At 35.1% G+C, this 15,253-nt stretch overlaps 1 protein-coding gene across 4 annotated transcripts in view; it reads left to right on the forward strand.

The window, feature by feature from the left end:
• Positions 1–15,253, forward strand: part of CEPT1 (choline/ethanolamine phosphotransferase 1) — a 48,755-nt gene that overhangs the window by 23,510 nt on the left and 9,992 nt on the right. For 3 of the 4 annotated variants that reach the window (XM_045546785.1, XM_045546786.1, XM_045546783.1), the window contains exon 5: positions 7,950–8,034. In XM_045546785.1, the coding sequence (XP_045402741.1) occupies positions 7,950–8,034 (85 nt within the window). Of the gene's footprint in view, positions 1–600; positions 686–7,949; positions 8,035–15,253 lie in introns of all 4 variants that reach the window. The other variant, XM_045546784.1, reaches the window with a different exon arrangement.

Raw genomic sequence — 15,253 nt, forward strand, 5'->3', positions numbered from 1 at the left:
GGAAATGCCCAGTTTGATTTTTGCTCTAACCACATCCGAAGAGAAGTTATTCCTGGCTAGATTCTCTCCCACTTACCCTCCACATATGTGCTAATCTTTTGAGCTAGAAGAGGTAGCAAGAAGTGTGATGAGGTTTGGGGCAGTGAGGAAATACGAGATGATTAGTGGTTTTCCAAAATGTACATTGGGGCTTCCCGGAAGAATTCCTTATCTACAAGTCTGGATAAGTTCCGGCACTAAAGGGACCTGTGCTGTAGTGTGATTATTTGGCAAGTAGTATTCACCACTCTTAGGTAATTGAAAATTGACTCTGTTTTTAGTCTAGTGTTTAGTGTTCCCAGCTGCCTACTTAAAAGTCATATTTTCAGTGTTACAGTTTTAATTTTTTAAACTCTTCTTATATTTTGATTTGAATAAGAAATACGTATATGTATATATAAGGATAGTATAGTACTACATAGATTGTATCATTGAATCTTTAGGTGTCTTTATAAGGAGAATGCTACCTTTTAAATCTATTTTTGCTACCTGTTTAAGTAGGGTTCTTCAGAAAAAGCTCTGAGTAAAGTTATTTTGAAATGTTTGTTTCCTTATACATAGATTCGATGTTACAGAGTCCCAGATCATAATTATAATATGCCAGCTTCTCACAGGAACCCTGGGGCCTTGGTTCTGGAACTTCACGGTAACTGCTAGAATATTCATGCTGTCTGATGAACAATGGTGTGAACTCAATAAAGACAGCACCTTTGTCATGCACAGAGTAATTAAAAAATGCAAAAATCAAAAGTCTTCCTGTTGGTATTTCACAAACAGGCTATTAAAAAACAATTTTAATATATAATAGGGCAATAAAAATCCACCCTATTAAACAGAATTTTTTTAAAAGTAGTATTTGTGTTGATTTGATGCTAAAGCCAAGTCTTTCTTCCATTTGCCTCTTGTGCCTAATACAATTTTTACTCTATGTAATATTTTTTAAAACAAATACCTTTCCACCATTAAATAGAATTTTTTTTAATTTCTATTTTTAAAACAATAAAACAAGCAGAGTTTTTCTTAGTAAGTTGAGAATATTCTTTATATTGATGTAGGAAAGATTCTGCTTAATCTCTTAGCTTCTTTAGCATATCCTTTAAGCATTCTAGTACTAGTTCTTCTGCTTGGGTTTACAGAGATCTTGGTGTTATAAAATATTCATGCTAGAAGCTGTTCTCATTTCTATTTGTTTTGTTCAATGTTTTTCTCTCAGTTGTGCTTTTAAAACTAAATATCCTTAGCTTCTCACATCACTAGAGTCACCCTTTGAATATCTTCCTTTTTCAGTTTTTTTATTTTAGTAAATACATATTTCCCTAATGTAGTACTGAGTATAACATATCTTTTTTCTGTTGTATTAGAATTGTAATTTTGACTTTATGACTTTTTTTTTTTTTTTTGAGACAGACTGTCACTCTGTTACCCGGGCTAGAGTGCCGTGGCATCAGCCTAGCTTATAGCAACCTCAAACTCCAGAGCTCAAGCAGTCCTCCTGCCTCAGCCTCCCGAGTAGCTGGGACTACAGGCATGTGCCACCATGCCCAGCTAATTTTGTGTATATATTTTTAGTTAGCTGGATAATTTCTTTCTATTTTTAGTAGAGACGGGGTCTCGCTCTTGCTCAGGCTGGTCTCGAACTCCTGAGCTCAAACGATCCGCCCGCCTGAGCCTCCCAGAGTGTTAGGATTACAGGCGTGAGCCACTGCACCCGGCCTATGACTTTTTAAAAGTTAAAAAATACATACTAGGAAATGTTTTCCCAGTAACATAATCCAGAATCCTTCACACTTTAGTATTAAAAAAAATAGAGCATAGATTCAGTTCAGGGAATGTTGGGGAATTGTTCATATGAAAATCTGACAGATCATTATGTCAACACAAGACTGCATTAGGTCCCCCTACCTAGTAAAAAAGAATTGTGAACATTTTAATATTGCTTCAATAATATTGAAATAGTGAATCCCTTGATAGCAGAGTTCTTTCTGAAAGATATATTGCAGCATTGTAAATCCAGTTATTCACTGGTGATAATGATGGCTTTGGGGACAAATTAATAGGGATATTCGTCATCTTTTTAAAATAACTTTGGAATGTGGAGAATACAGTCATCCCTTGGTATCCCTGAGGAATTAATTCCAAGATCTCCTGAGGATAGCAGAATCCAGAATCCATGGATGCTCAAGCTCCTGATATAAGATGGTGTAGTATTTGCTTATAACATACACACATCCTCTCATATACTTTAAATCATTCTAGGTTACTTACAATACTTAACACAATACAAATGCTCTATAAACAGTTGTTATACTGTATCGTTTAGGAACAATGACAAGAAAAAACATCTGTACATGTTCAGTACAGATGCAGATTTTTAATATATATTTTCGATCCATGGTTGTTGGTCAAATCCACAGATGGGGAACCCACAGATACAGAGGACCAACTCCACTGAGAAGTAGTGTAGACATGTGGTAGGAGCAAAACTAAAGCCATTTTCAACTAAATATACAATGTATTTGTACAATTATTTGTCAGATTTACTCCTAGGGTAGAATAATGTGCATAGTTCAATATGTGTCTTTGGCCTTCGTTTACCTTTACCCTGTCTTCTCCAAAGACCTGTAGCTTTATGCTCTTTGCAGTTGTAGAGATTTATAATTTTTGATAGCTCATTTTTTATTATTGTTGGTTATACTCACCAAAAGTCTTCTCCACCGGTGTTCTTAATGAAATGAAAAGTTGGAATATTGACTATATTTACTTTTACCTTGTTTGTCTGTGATGACAAGGTGCCCTGTATTTTATAGAGCCCTTTCTATTATAATGTTGCTGGAAACTAATGCATTTTAACATCATAAAAAATGTTTTTGAAATGTGTTCTGTTTTCTCCAGATATACTGTCTTTACTCTTACCAGTTGCTAACCTGCAGAGATTTTTCCTTTGCTTTTAATACTTGTTGGCTTTAACTGACTTAATCATTGAAATGAGATTGTCAGATATACTCTTTTTTTTTTTCAAAGTTTGAGAAAAAAGCTTCAGAAAGAGTTGTTCTTACTAATTTGTTTCTAAGTGAATTTAATTTAAATTTAAACTTCCTATAAGCTATTGCCTGTCATATGTTAGCATTTTTGGTAAAATTGTGTTAGAATACGGAAGCACATCCTGAAATGTATAGACATCTTAGCAATAGCAAGTTGAAAACTTAGGACGAATGTCTGCCCCCATTGATTGGTAAACTGAAAATTAAAAGAGTTTTAGCACTGCATAGGAACAACACTCCCAATTTCTTTTCAAGGTTCTACCTCTTGTTTTTCTCTATAACCTTGGAAAAGTCACTTAACCTTTCTAAATTTCCTTATCTATAAATGATGATATTTCCTGCCTCCTAGAATAGTTGTGAAGATTAAAAGGATTAAAAATGTAATGTGGAACTACAGTGCGTAGCATGTAGTAAGTCTTCATCATCATCATTATCATTAGTATTATTATTATTACATTAATTTTAAGACTTGTGTTAGTAACTCCAAATAGTTTGCAGATTTCTTCCAGAATTGATTGTGCTAGTTGAGAGAAGGAATAAGTCTGTGATCCCTTTATTTAAGTCTAAGGTTGTGAGAGGACTCTTACGGTTCTTCTGTTTCCAAAGGTGATAAGTAGTGGTTGCCCCTTAAATTTGAGACCTACGCTCTAGTTCCTTTTACATTAGGAGACTTGTTCTATTCTAGCCTTTGGCTGTATTTTTCTCTTCTCACTCAAAGTTATTTGATCTCAGAAAATCTGAAGATCTTTATAGTCATTCATGTGTTATGTAATACTGTTTTTAATAATTAAGCTTATTTCACAAATAGACACTTAGATGTGTCTGTTTTCCCTGTACATAACAATTGAATTAAAAATACTCGAAGTTATCACCCAGCTGTATGGTTAATGTTATTTAACATTAACCTTGCCTTGCCCGTTTTGCCTCTTATCAAGGGTAGAAAGTAAGATATTATAAAGCAAGTACGGTGAGTTCCTAGGATACTCTATTTCAATCCACTAACACTTCACCCCACTCATGGTATTTCTGGTAAGGTCTATAATGAATGCCATGCTCTGGTTATGCATAAGTTACCTAGAACTTCACACATATTTACAAATAATTGCAAATCTGTAGTTAATAGCAATCTAATCCTTGAATAGGATTCTAGACATTTTCAAATAGATGACTTCAAACAAAATGTTTCTGTTTAACAATAGTTCACACGTCAAATTATACAAGTCAGGGATTCTTTGACATTGTGAATATATCGCTAGTGCATATTCTATGTCAACCAAACTAATAGCCAACCCAAATTACAGCAGTTATATTTATTTACTATTTATAGTTTAACAAAAATATTTATGTTTACAAATTAACTATAAGTATATATTTGAAATGCATACGTCACATATAAAAGAGAAAATAGATTGCCTTATTTGTAATTTTAGAGGGGAAAGACACATTAAAAATTCTGGGGAAAGATGATTAACATACTTATCAGCTCTCCCAGAATCTGTCATTTAAATCCCTTCACATCCCTCAATTAATACTGTGTCTTGGAATTCAAACCAAATGTGTTTGTTGGGTATCTCTTTCAACACTGAGAAATAAAAATGAAACTCAGAATAGTCAGAAATTTTTCTTACCGTTAAAGTTAACTTAAATAGTTTGGAGTTGTTACACTCCATTTTCACTTTTAAAAGCTGTTTTATATTTCTGATGTAATAACTGCCCTGATTAGGGAGTCTTATAAGCTTCCTTTTTGTGGTGATAAAGTCCCCTTAAAATCCTTACTCCAACTAAAGAGATCTTCTCTTCCCTTACTTAAAAATTAAAATTATTCATATTCACTTAGGACACTTTGTTCTCTTAATTAATAAACCATTAGGATGTTGTAAAGGAATGATTGACCCAAAGGGTTTATTAGGGGTGTTGAAGGTTATTTTGACCTTGGACTGCCACACTTATAGCCTCCCCATCAGAAGAATGGGAAAGCTTAGGCTCCACAACTGATTTGCTTCTTTCCATACTTCTGTGCCAGCCATTAAAACAATGTTTGCTTCTGGCTTGTCATAGTAATTTAAGTATGTCCTGACAAGAGTATTCATTATGTGTTATCCACAGCAACTGGGGGAATTGCATTTGTCCTCTGACAAGCTATATTAAAATAAAGTAGAAATAGGAAATTATTTGAAAACAAAAGCAGTCAAGATGCTACAGCTAAGAGATTTGTTTTCCCATTTTTTTTTTTTTTAATTCACTCTGGTGTTTTGAGTGCTTTTCTACCCCGTATCCCTTGTGTCTTCAAGGCTTTTATTTTTTTTTTTGTGGAGGGGAGAGGATTGGTGTAGTAGTGACAGTATTATTACCCATGATTCTCCATTTTTTAAAATAGTAACAATAGTAAAAGGAAGTGATCACAGAAATGCTGAATTCCTGCTTTTATATAATATTCTCCCCTCTAGATAACTATGGAATTCCTGCATAGCCAAAAAGATTAAAATCAGCTCCCTCCTAATATATGTTACTATAAAGTCAGCCCATACTGAGAGACTTCTTAGTGGAAAGGTAGAATAGATTCATATAAATAGTTCTTGTCTAAACAGAATCATTAATTCTTTTGTTCATTGTTAAGCATTTCTGCCACCTGTCCCTCTTAGATTGCTTTAGTTCCCATCCCTGGGGATGGTTTACTGCACCCTTTTTCACTGACAGTCAAGATTAGCACCACATTCCAGGAGTGATCATAGGCAGTTTTCATGATTCAAAGGAGAAGGGACTCATCCTGGACGGAGTTCAGAGTATTGTTTTAAATCAGATGAACAAATAAGAAAAAATATTCTTAAATAACTACCAACTGGTAAGTAAAGCTTTCCCTGGCCCTCTCTCCTAACATTAAGGCATTGTTGATCTAAATATAACAGCAGTATCACAATGGTTTAGAAAATTCTGTCTTCGAAAATTTTAAGCAGGCTATTCCATAAAACTTACCCTAAGAATCCCAATTTGAGACTTTGTAAAGATCATTCATGTTTCCTGTTCTCTTTTATATTCCACAGTACAAAGATTAATTGCATGAGGTTCCCTCCATTTTTATTTTGTAATTCTATACTTCTGGCCCTTCCCCTTCCAAAAGGCTACTTCATATATACGGCAAAATGTTGTAAGATGTCTACCCTCCTCCACCCAAGACAGAATCGATCATCTTTGACACCTACCTGCTTAGTCTCCTGAGTCTGCTACTGAGTGTAATTCCCCTTATTGGCAACAACACTCACCAGGTCAGCTCTACAGATTCTTTTTAGCCTAATTCAGTCCATTTTTTTCCATAAATGTGTATATCAAGATAACTACATCATGTATGTTTGCAGCTAAATAAGCTTCTGTTTAAAAAATATTCTTGGACAAAGAAAGATCAAATTTTTTTAGTTGCAACAGACTAGTTTCAACCCAGTTATTTATCATGGGCATGAAAGCTTATGTGTCTTAAGCTCACATTATAGATTGCCTGCTTTAAGTGTCAATTTTAGAAATGGGGGCTCTATTCTGCTCTGGGAATTGAACCCCCTTGCTGTTATTGATACCTGTTTTTCTTAGACTGATTACTTTTCATAAATATTCACTTTGTTGAAAGACTAGCATTACAAAAAGGTGTGCAGTAAAAAGTCTCCCCATCTTTATCTCTCAGCTGCCCAGTTCCTACACTGTCCTCCCCAATAGGTAACCATTATTCTTAGTTTGTAACATATCCTTCCAGAAATTTGTTATGCAATTACTGGGAAAAATAAAAGTAGAATATTATTTTTCTTTTTGTTAACACAAAAAATAGCCTATACATATTTTGCAACATTTTTTTTCACTTACTATATCTTCGATATTTTTTATATCAGTATATAGGGAGCTGCCGCACTCGTTTTGAAAGCTGCAAAATATTCCATTGTGTGGAAGTACCATAATTTATATAACCATTCCCTCATTGAGGGAATTTTTAAATTTTTCTTTATAAATCTGTAGTGAATAACCTTGTATAAACATTATTTTATACAAGCATGTCTGTAGGATAAAGTCTCAAAAAACATTTGGATCCAGTAATCCTAAAAATGATAATCGTCTCGAGATTGTATGTAGTGCTAATCTACAGAAGGAAAGGAACATCAGCATATGTTTCACTCTCCAATCTTTTTGCCCATATTCTTTTTTTCAGACTTTCAGGCTTCTAATTTCTACTGCCCTGTTTTTGCACAAGGTTTGTCTCTTCTTGACTGATCATTTTCAGCAACCCCCAACCTAACTCTTTGGCTGCTATCAGTATCATCTTTGCAGAAATCTTAAGGTAGTTAACCTAGTAAGAATAAGAATTTGAGAGATTTTGATGAATTTTTTTTTACATCCATACCAAAGCAGGCATTAATTGAACGTATCTAAAGGGGCAGCAAATTTTGCAAGGTCTCAGTAATTTATGTTACTTTAAAGCTCACCATTTCTCTCATCTGATACTACTATAGCACTTATTTCAAGGTTTCGTATTATATATGTAGCAGTGCAATGTAATCCTCTGCTTGATAATCAAAGTTTAACACACACATACCCCTTTTTTTGGTGGGAAAGGTTAAGCTGTAATTTCAGCTCAACTTCAATAAATCAGAAATTTCCTTTGGAAAGGAGGGGTTTTTATTGCTCTGTGAAATTCATCAAATTAAGTTAAAAGGCTCTGGACTTTGTATAATTTTGCTCATAACAAATTTTTGACACCTCCTTTTCCCCTTTCCTCAATATTTGAGATTTTTTTTATTGTGCATGATAGAGGAATGCTGCTAAGCTTTGCAAGTCATTAACTTGAAATTGTTTTGAGTAATTCTGCTTTCTTGGGTTTTTGTACCTAATCAGAATTGATGTGACTGAAGTGCAAATCTTCATAATAATCATGCATTTGCTGGCAGTGATTGGAGGACCACCTTTTTGGCAATCTATGGTAACTTTGTTCACATTGTGTATCCCATGTAATGCATGTTGTCTTTTGCTTATGTTTTCTAATATAGGATAATCCAGTTAAAGGGTAGTATGTAAAATTCTTTTATTTTTTTCTGAAAATGAAAAGTCACAACAAACAGCAGTACACAAACTCCTCTTTAGAGCATGATGATTTGTACTACTTAGAGTTACATGGAACATTAGATCAATTTTAGGGCTGTAATTTTTGAAGGCCATTGAGAATCTGAATTACTACTGTCATCCCATTTTACAGATGAAGAAACAGTAGCAAGTTAACCAATGACAAGATTAAATTAGACCTTTTATTCTCTTTCTAACTACATGAGTCTGCCAGTTTTTCTGTCATATGCTTAAAACTGGATAACAAATTTGAATTTGTAATTTAACTCTGGCCCAAAAAACAGGATAAATGCCTATTGAATTAAATCAGTGCCGTGGGATTGTTTTAACATGCTAGGACCTTGATTTTCAGCCTGACCTGCAATGTAGTAACCACTGGAAACACAGATTCTTTCCCACAAACCCTCTGGGCATAACATGAGGGCCAAGAACACAGGCTTTGAAACCAGACTGCCTACATTTGATCTAGGCTCCACTGCCTGTTGTGTGAACTTAATCTGTTATGTAACAGAGGAAGTATACTTAATAGACAATAAAAATTGTTGCTACTCTTACAGTTTGAATATATTCTTCCAGACTTTGATTGACATGGTTTGTACTCTCTGGTCATCATTTAACTGCTGATCACCACCATCACCCCTTTATAATTTATTTGGTGTGATCTTACCAAAAAAGATTTACCAAGCCTAAATGAATATAATTGTTAAAAATCAAATGAATTTTAAAGTAGAAGAGAAATTTGCTGAGGAAGATTTTTCACTTACCTCACTAACTTTATGATGGTAAATTAGGTACTTGAGGAAGTATAATTGAGACACTACTGTAAGTATTTATTACAAAAAGTTGTTGAGTGTCTTTTGTTGCGAGGATGAGATTGTGAGGACAGAAAAGATAAAGGAATAAAAATAATCCACAGTTAATTAGGAAAATTCTGAAACTATTCAGTTGTGTACACAGTGTCATCTGTAAAAATAATCCATAATTAGGAAAATTCTGAAACCATTCAATTGTATACACAATGTAAATTCATGTAGATGTCTTAGATTTTACTGTAGAAACCGTATTGGCTTTTGAGACTATCTGTAGGAAAGATATGGATTTTATTACTTAACAAGTTTGCGTTATAGGAAGGAAAGGATAGATTTTGTTTTCCTGAAACCAAATCATAAAGCCTAAAGCCTACCTCCACCCCCATTTAAGCTTTTTAGATCCCTTGACTATATTACTATATTATTATTTTTATAGGCCTTGTATACCAAAATTTCTCCCCAAATTATTTTGAACATCTTTGTGTATGTGTGTATGTATATATACACAGTCTAGTTATACATACATACATACATATATACATATAGCCTATAAAGTTTCAGCAAATATCAAAAAAAATGGGATTTCTGGCTTGATCATTGGAAAATAAGTCAGCATCTGATTAATACAGGTTGAGTATTCCTTATTCAAAAATCTTGGGACTAGAAGTGTTTTGGATTTCGGATTTTTTTAGATTTTAAAATATTTGCATATACATAATCAGATATCTTGGGGATGGGACCCAAGTCTAAACATGAAATTTATTTATCTTTCATATACACCTTATGCACATAGGCTGAAGGTAATTTTATGTAATATTTTATTTTATTTTATTTTATTTTATTTTATTTTATTTTATTTTATTTTATTTTTTGAGACAGAATCTTGCTCTGTTGCCCAGTAGAGTGCTGTGGCATCAGCTTAGCTCACAGCAACCTCAAACTCTTGGGCTCCAGCAATCCTCCTGCCTCAGCCTCCCAAGTAGCTGGGACTACAGGCATGAGCCACTACGCCTCGCTAATTTTTTTTTTTTTTTTTTTTTTTAGTTGCCCAGCCAAATTTCTTTCTATTTTTTAGTAGAGACAGAGTCTCACGCTTGCTCAGGCTGGACTCGAACTCTTTTTTTTTTTTTTTTTATTTCAGCTTATTATGGGGGTACAAAAGCTCAGGTTATATATATTGCCCATGTCCCACCCATCCCCCTGAGTCAGAGCCTCAAGCGTGTCCTTTCCCCAGACAGTGTGCCTGGCGCTCACCATGTAGTCATATCTCCATCCCCTCCCCCCACTCCCCACCTCCCCAAGTCAGCACCTTCAAACATGGCCATTCCCCAGACGGTGCGCAACGCACTCATGTAGGCATACACCCATCCCCTCCCCCCACCCCCTGCCTCAGTCTGATATCCAGTTGGTATCATTCCCCAATGTACATTTAGGTGATGATCAGGGAAGCCAATTTTCTGGTGAGTACATGTGATGCTTGTTTTTCCATTCTTGGGATACTTCACTTAGTATAATGGGTTCCAACTCTCTCTCCAAAAGAACCAAAAAGATGTCATATCACCATTATTTCTTATAGCTGAGTATAAGAAATAATGGTATACATATACCACAATTTACTAATCCATTCGTGAATTGATGGGCATTTGGGTTGTTTCCACATCTTTGCAATTGTGAATTGTGCTGCTATAAACATTCGGGTGCAGGTGTCTTTTTTATAGAATGACTTTTGTTCATCTGGGTAGATGCCCAATAATGGGATTGCTGGATCGAATGGTATCTCCATATTGTTTTCCATAGGGGTTGCACTAGTTTGCAGTCCCACCAGCAGTGTATGAGTGTTCCTGTCTCTCCGCATCCACGCCAACATGTATTGTTTAGGGACGTTTTGATAAAGGCCATTCTCACGGGGGTTAAGTGGTATCTCATTGTGGTTTTGATTTGCATTTCCCTGATGATTAGAGATGTTGAACATTTTTTCATATGTTTGTTAGCCATTTTTATATCTTCTTTTGAAAAATTTCTATTCATGTCCTTTGCCCACTTTTTGATAGGGTTGTTCGATTTTTTTCTTACTGATTTTCGTGAGTTCTAAATATATTCTTGTTATCAGTCCTTTATCTGATGTTTAGTATGCGAAAATATTTTCCCATGCTGTAGATTGTCTGTTTACTTTCGTGACTGTTTCTTTGGCTGTGCAGAAGCCTTTTAATTTGATCAGGTCCCATTTCTTTATTTTTGTTGTTGCTGTGATTGCCTTAGGGGTCTTCTTCATAAATTCTTTGCCTAGGCCAATGTCTGTAAGAGTCTTTCCTACATTTTCTTCTAGGATTTTAATAGTTTCCCACCTAAGGTTTAAGTCTGCTATCCACTGTGATTTGATTTTTGTGAGAGGTGAAGATGCGAGTCCTGTTTTAGTCTTCTACATGTGGCTATCCAGTTTTCCCAGCACCATTTATTAAATAAGGAATTTTCTCCCCAGAGTATGTTTTTGTCTGCTTTGTCAAAGATTAGATGGCTATATGAGGATGGTTTTATATTTGGATTTTCTGTTATGTTCCACTGGTCTGTGTCTCTATTCTTGTGCCAGTACCAAGCTGATTTAATAACCACAGCCTTGTAGTATAGTTTGAAGTCTGGCAAATTAATACCTCCCATTTTGTTTTTGTTGCTTAAAATTGCTTTTGCTAAACGGGGTCTTCTCTGGTTCCATACAAAACGTAAAATTGTTCTTTCTATATCTGTGAAAAATGATATTGGTGATTTAATAGGGATTGCATTGAATCTGTAGATCACTTTGGGCAGTGTAGAGATTTTAACAATGTTGATTCTTCTGATCCACAAGCATGGTATGGTTTTCTACCTATTTACATGTTCTGCGATTTCCTTCTTCAGTGTTTCGTAGTTCTCCCTATAAAGGTCCTTTACCTCCTTAGTTAAATATATTCCTAGGTATTTTATTTTCTTTGTTGCTATTTTGAAGGGTATTGAGTCCTTAATTTGGTTCTCCGTTTGACTGTTATTGACATATATGAATGCCTGTGATTTGTGTGTATTGATTTTGTATCCCGACACTTCACTGAATTCATTGATCAATTCCAAGAGTCTCTTAGTTGAATCCTTGGGGTTTTCTAGATATAACATCATATCATCAGCAAACAGTGAGAGTTTGATCTCTTCTTTCCCTATTTTGACTCCCTTGATTCTGCTCTCTTGCCTGATAGCTCTCGCAAGGACTTCCAATACTATGTTGAAAAGTAATGGGGACAGTGGGCGGCCTTGTCTGGTTCCAGTTCGAAGTGGGAATGCTTTCAGTTTTTCTCCATTCAGTATGATGTTGGCTGTGGGTTTGTCATATATGGCTTGTATCATTTTTAGAAAGGCCCTGTCTGTGCCTATTTTGTTAAGCATTCTTATCATAAAAGGGTGTTGAATTTTGTCAAATGCTTTTTCTGCATCTATTGAAAGCAACATATGGTCTTTATTTTTGCTTCTATTTATGTGGTGAATTCCATTTATAGATTTGCATATGTTAAACCATCCCTGCATCTCTGGGATGAAGCCAACTTGGTCGTGATGGATTATTTTTTTGATAAGCACTTAGATTCGATTTGCTAGGATTTTATTGAGAATTTTTGCATCTATATTCATAAGGGATATTGGTCTGTAGTTTTCTTTTTCTGTTGAATCGTTTCCTGGTTTTGGTATTAAAATTATGTTGCCTTGGTAAAATGTGTTGGGGAGAAGTCCATCCTTCTCGATATTGGAGAATAGTTCATGTAGGATGGGCACCAGTTCTTCTTTGTAGGTATGGTAAAATTCAGGTGTGAACCCATCTGGTCCAGGGCTTTTCTTTTTGGGAAGGTTTTTTATTGCTGTTTCGATTTCAGATCTAGATATTGGTCTATTCAGGAATTCTATTTCTTCCTGGTTGAGCCTGGGAAGGCTGTGTGTTTCTAAAAATTTGTCCATTTCCTCATTTTCCAATTTCTGTGCATAAAGATTTTTGTAAAATTCATAGATGATGTCATGTATCTCTGTGGCATCAGTCGTGATTTCCCCTTTCATGTTCCTGATGGAGGTTATTAGAGTTTTTTCTTTTCTGCTCTTGGTTAGCCTAGCCAGAGGTGTGTGAATCTTGTTTATGTTTTCAAAGAACCAACTTTTTGTTTTATTAATCTCCTTTATGGTTTGTTTGTGTCCTTTTGATTCAGTTCTGATTTGATCTTAATAATTTCTCTCCTTCTGCTGGGTTTGGAGTCGGTCTGTTCTTCCTTCTCCAGCTCTTTGAGTCTATTCATTAGATTGTCTATTTGTAAGTTTTCTGTCTTTTTGATATAGGCATTTATGGAAATAAATCTTCCTCTCAGGACTGCTTTAGCTGTGTCCCACAGATTTTGATAAGTTGTGTCTCCATTGTCATTTAATGCAAAGAATCTTTTGATTTCCATCTTGATTTCTTCATTTATAAAATAATCTTATTCAGGAGAAGGTTGTTTAGCTTCCATGACTTTGAGTAGGCATGGGAATTTCTGTTAGGGTTCATTATTGCTTTTATTCTGCTGTGATCTGAGAAGATGCATGGTATAATTTCTATTTTTTTTTTAATTTTTTAAGGCATGCTTTATGTCCTAGGATATGGTCAATCTTGGAGAATGTCCCATGAGCTGATGCGAAGAAAGTATATTCAGTGGATTTTGGGTAGAATGTCCTGTAGATGTCAGTCAGGCCCATTTGTTCTAGTATTCTATTTAAGTCCATTATTTCTTTGCTTATTTTTTTGTTTGGAGGATCTATCCTGTACTGTCAGCGGCGTGTTAATGTCTCCGACTATCAAAGTGCTGTTATCTATCATTTTGTTCAAATCAAGTAGGGTTTGCTTTATGAATCTGGGTGCACCTAAGTTGGGTGCATATATATTAAGTATAGTTATGTCTTCTTGTTGAATTGTACCCTTCACCAGTATATAGTAACCGTCTTTGTCTTTCATTACTTTTATTGATTTAAAAACTAAGTTATCAGAGATTAAAACCGCCACACCAGCTTTCTTTTAGCTTCCATTTGTTTGAAATATCGATTTCCACCCTTTTATTTTCAGTCTAAATGCATCCTTGCAGGTTAGATGAGTTTCCTGAAGACAGCAGATACTTGGCTTGTACTTTTTTAACCATTGGGCCAGTCTATGTCTCTTGAGTGGGGAATTCAATCCATTCACATTTAATGAGAGAATTGATAAGTGAGACTGATTTCTGTTCCTCATGTTGGGTTAATTTCATTATTCTGGTTTCTCACTTGAGCCATTGTGATAACTGGGTTTTTATCTTCTCTTGAGTAGTTTTATATTCGTGGGTCTTTCTTGTGCTGGTCCGTGTGTAGCTCTGTTTTGAGTACTTCTTGGAGAGCTGGTCTTGTCTTGGTGAATTCTCTGAGTTTTTGTTTATCTGAGAATGTCTTAATTTCACCTTCATATATAAAGCTGAGCTTAGGTGGGTATAAGATTCTGGCTGGGCATTATTCTGTTTCAGAAGAGTGGGGATGGGGCCCCAGTGTCTTCTTGCTTGTAAGGTTTCAGTTGAGAAATCTGGCATAATTCGGATGGATTTTCCTTTGTATGTTACTTCTTTCTTTCTCCTTACAGCTTGAAGAAGGGCCTCTTTAGTGGATATTTTGGTCAGTCTGATGACTGCATGATGTGGTGTCTTCCTATTTGGTATGAATCTCCCAGGGGTTCTTTGAGCTTCTTGAACCTGTATATCTAGAGTTTTGGCAAGGCCTGGGAAATTTTCCTCAATTATGTCTTCAAATAGCTTATCCAATCCTTGCTTATTGTCTTCTTCACCCTCAGGAATGCCGATAACTCTCACGTTAGGCTTCTTCACATAATCCCACATTTCTTATAGATTCTGATCTTTTCTCTTATTTCTTTGCTCTATCTCTGTGACTGACTTATTTAATTGGAAAGTGTTATCTTCGATCTCTGAGATTCTTTCTTCTGTTTGATCTACCCTGCTTTTGAGACTTTCCACTGTGTTTTGTAGCTCCCTGAATAAATTCTTCATTTCCAGGAGTTCAGTTTGATTTTTCTTCAATATTTCGATTTCTCTAGTGAATTTTTCTTCCAAGTCCTGGATCTTTTTTGTGGTATCTTTGTGTTGGTTATCCATTTTTTCTTGCATAATATTCAGCTTATTTATGATCCATGTTTGAAATTCTTCCTGTGACATGTTGCTATTTCGAGTCTGGTTTGTGTCAATTGGTAGAGAACTAGTAATC

The sequence above is a fragment of the Lemur catta genome, chromosome 3 (assembly GCF_020740605.2).
Source record: "Lemur catta isolate mLemCat1 chromosome 3, mLemCat1.pri, whole genome shotgun sequence".
Classification (NCBI taxonomy): Eukaryota; Metazoa; Chordata; class Mammalia; order Primates; family Lemuridae; genus Lemur; species Lemur catta.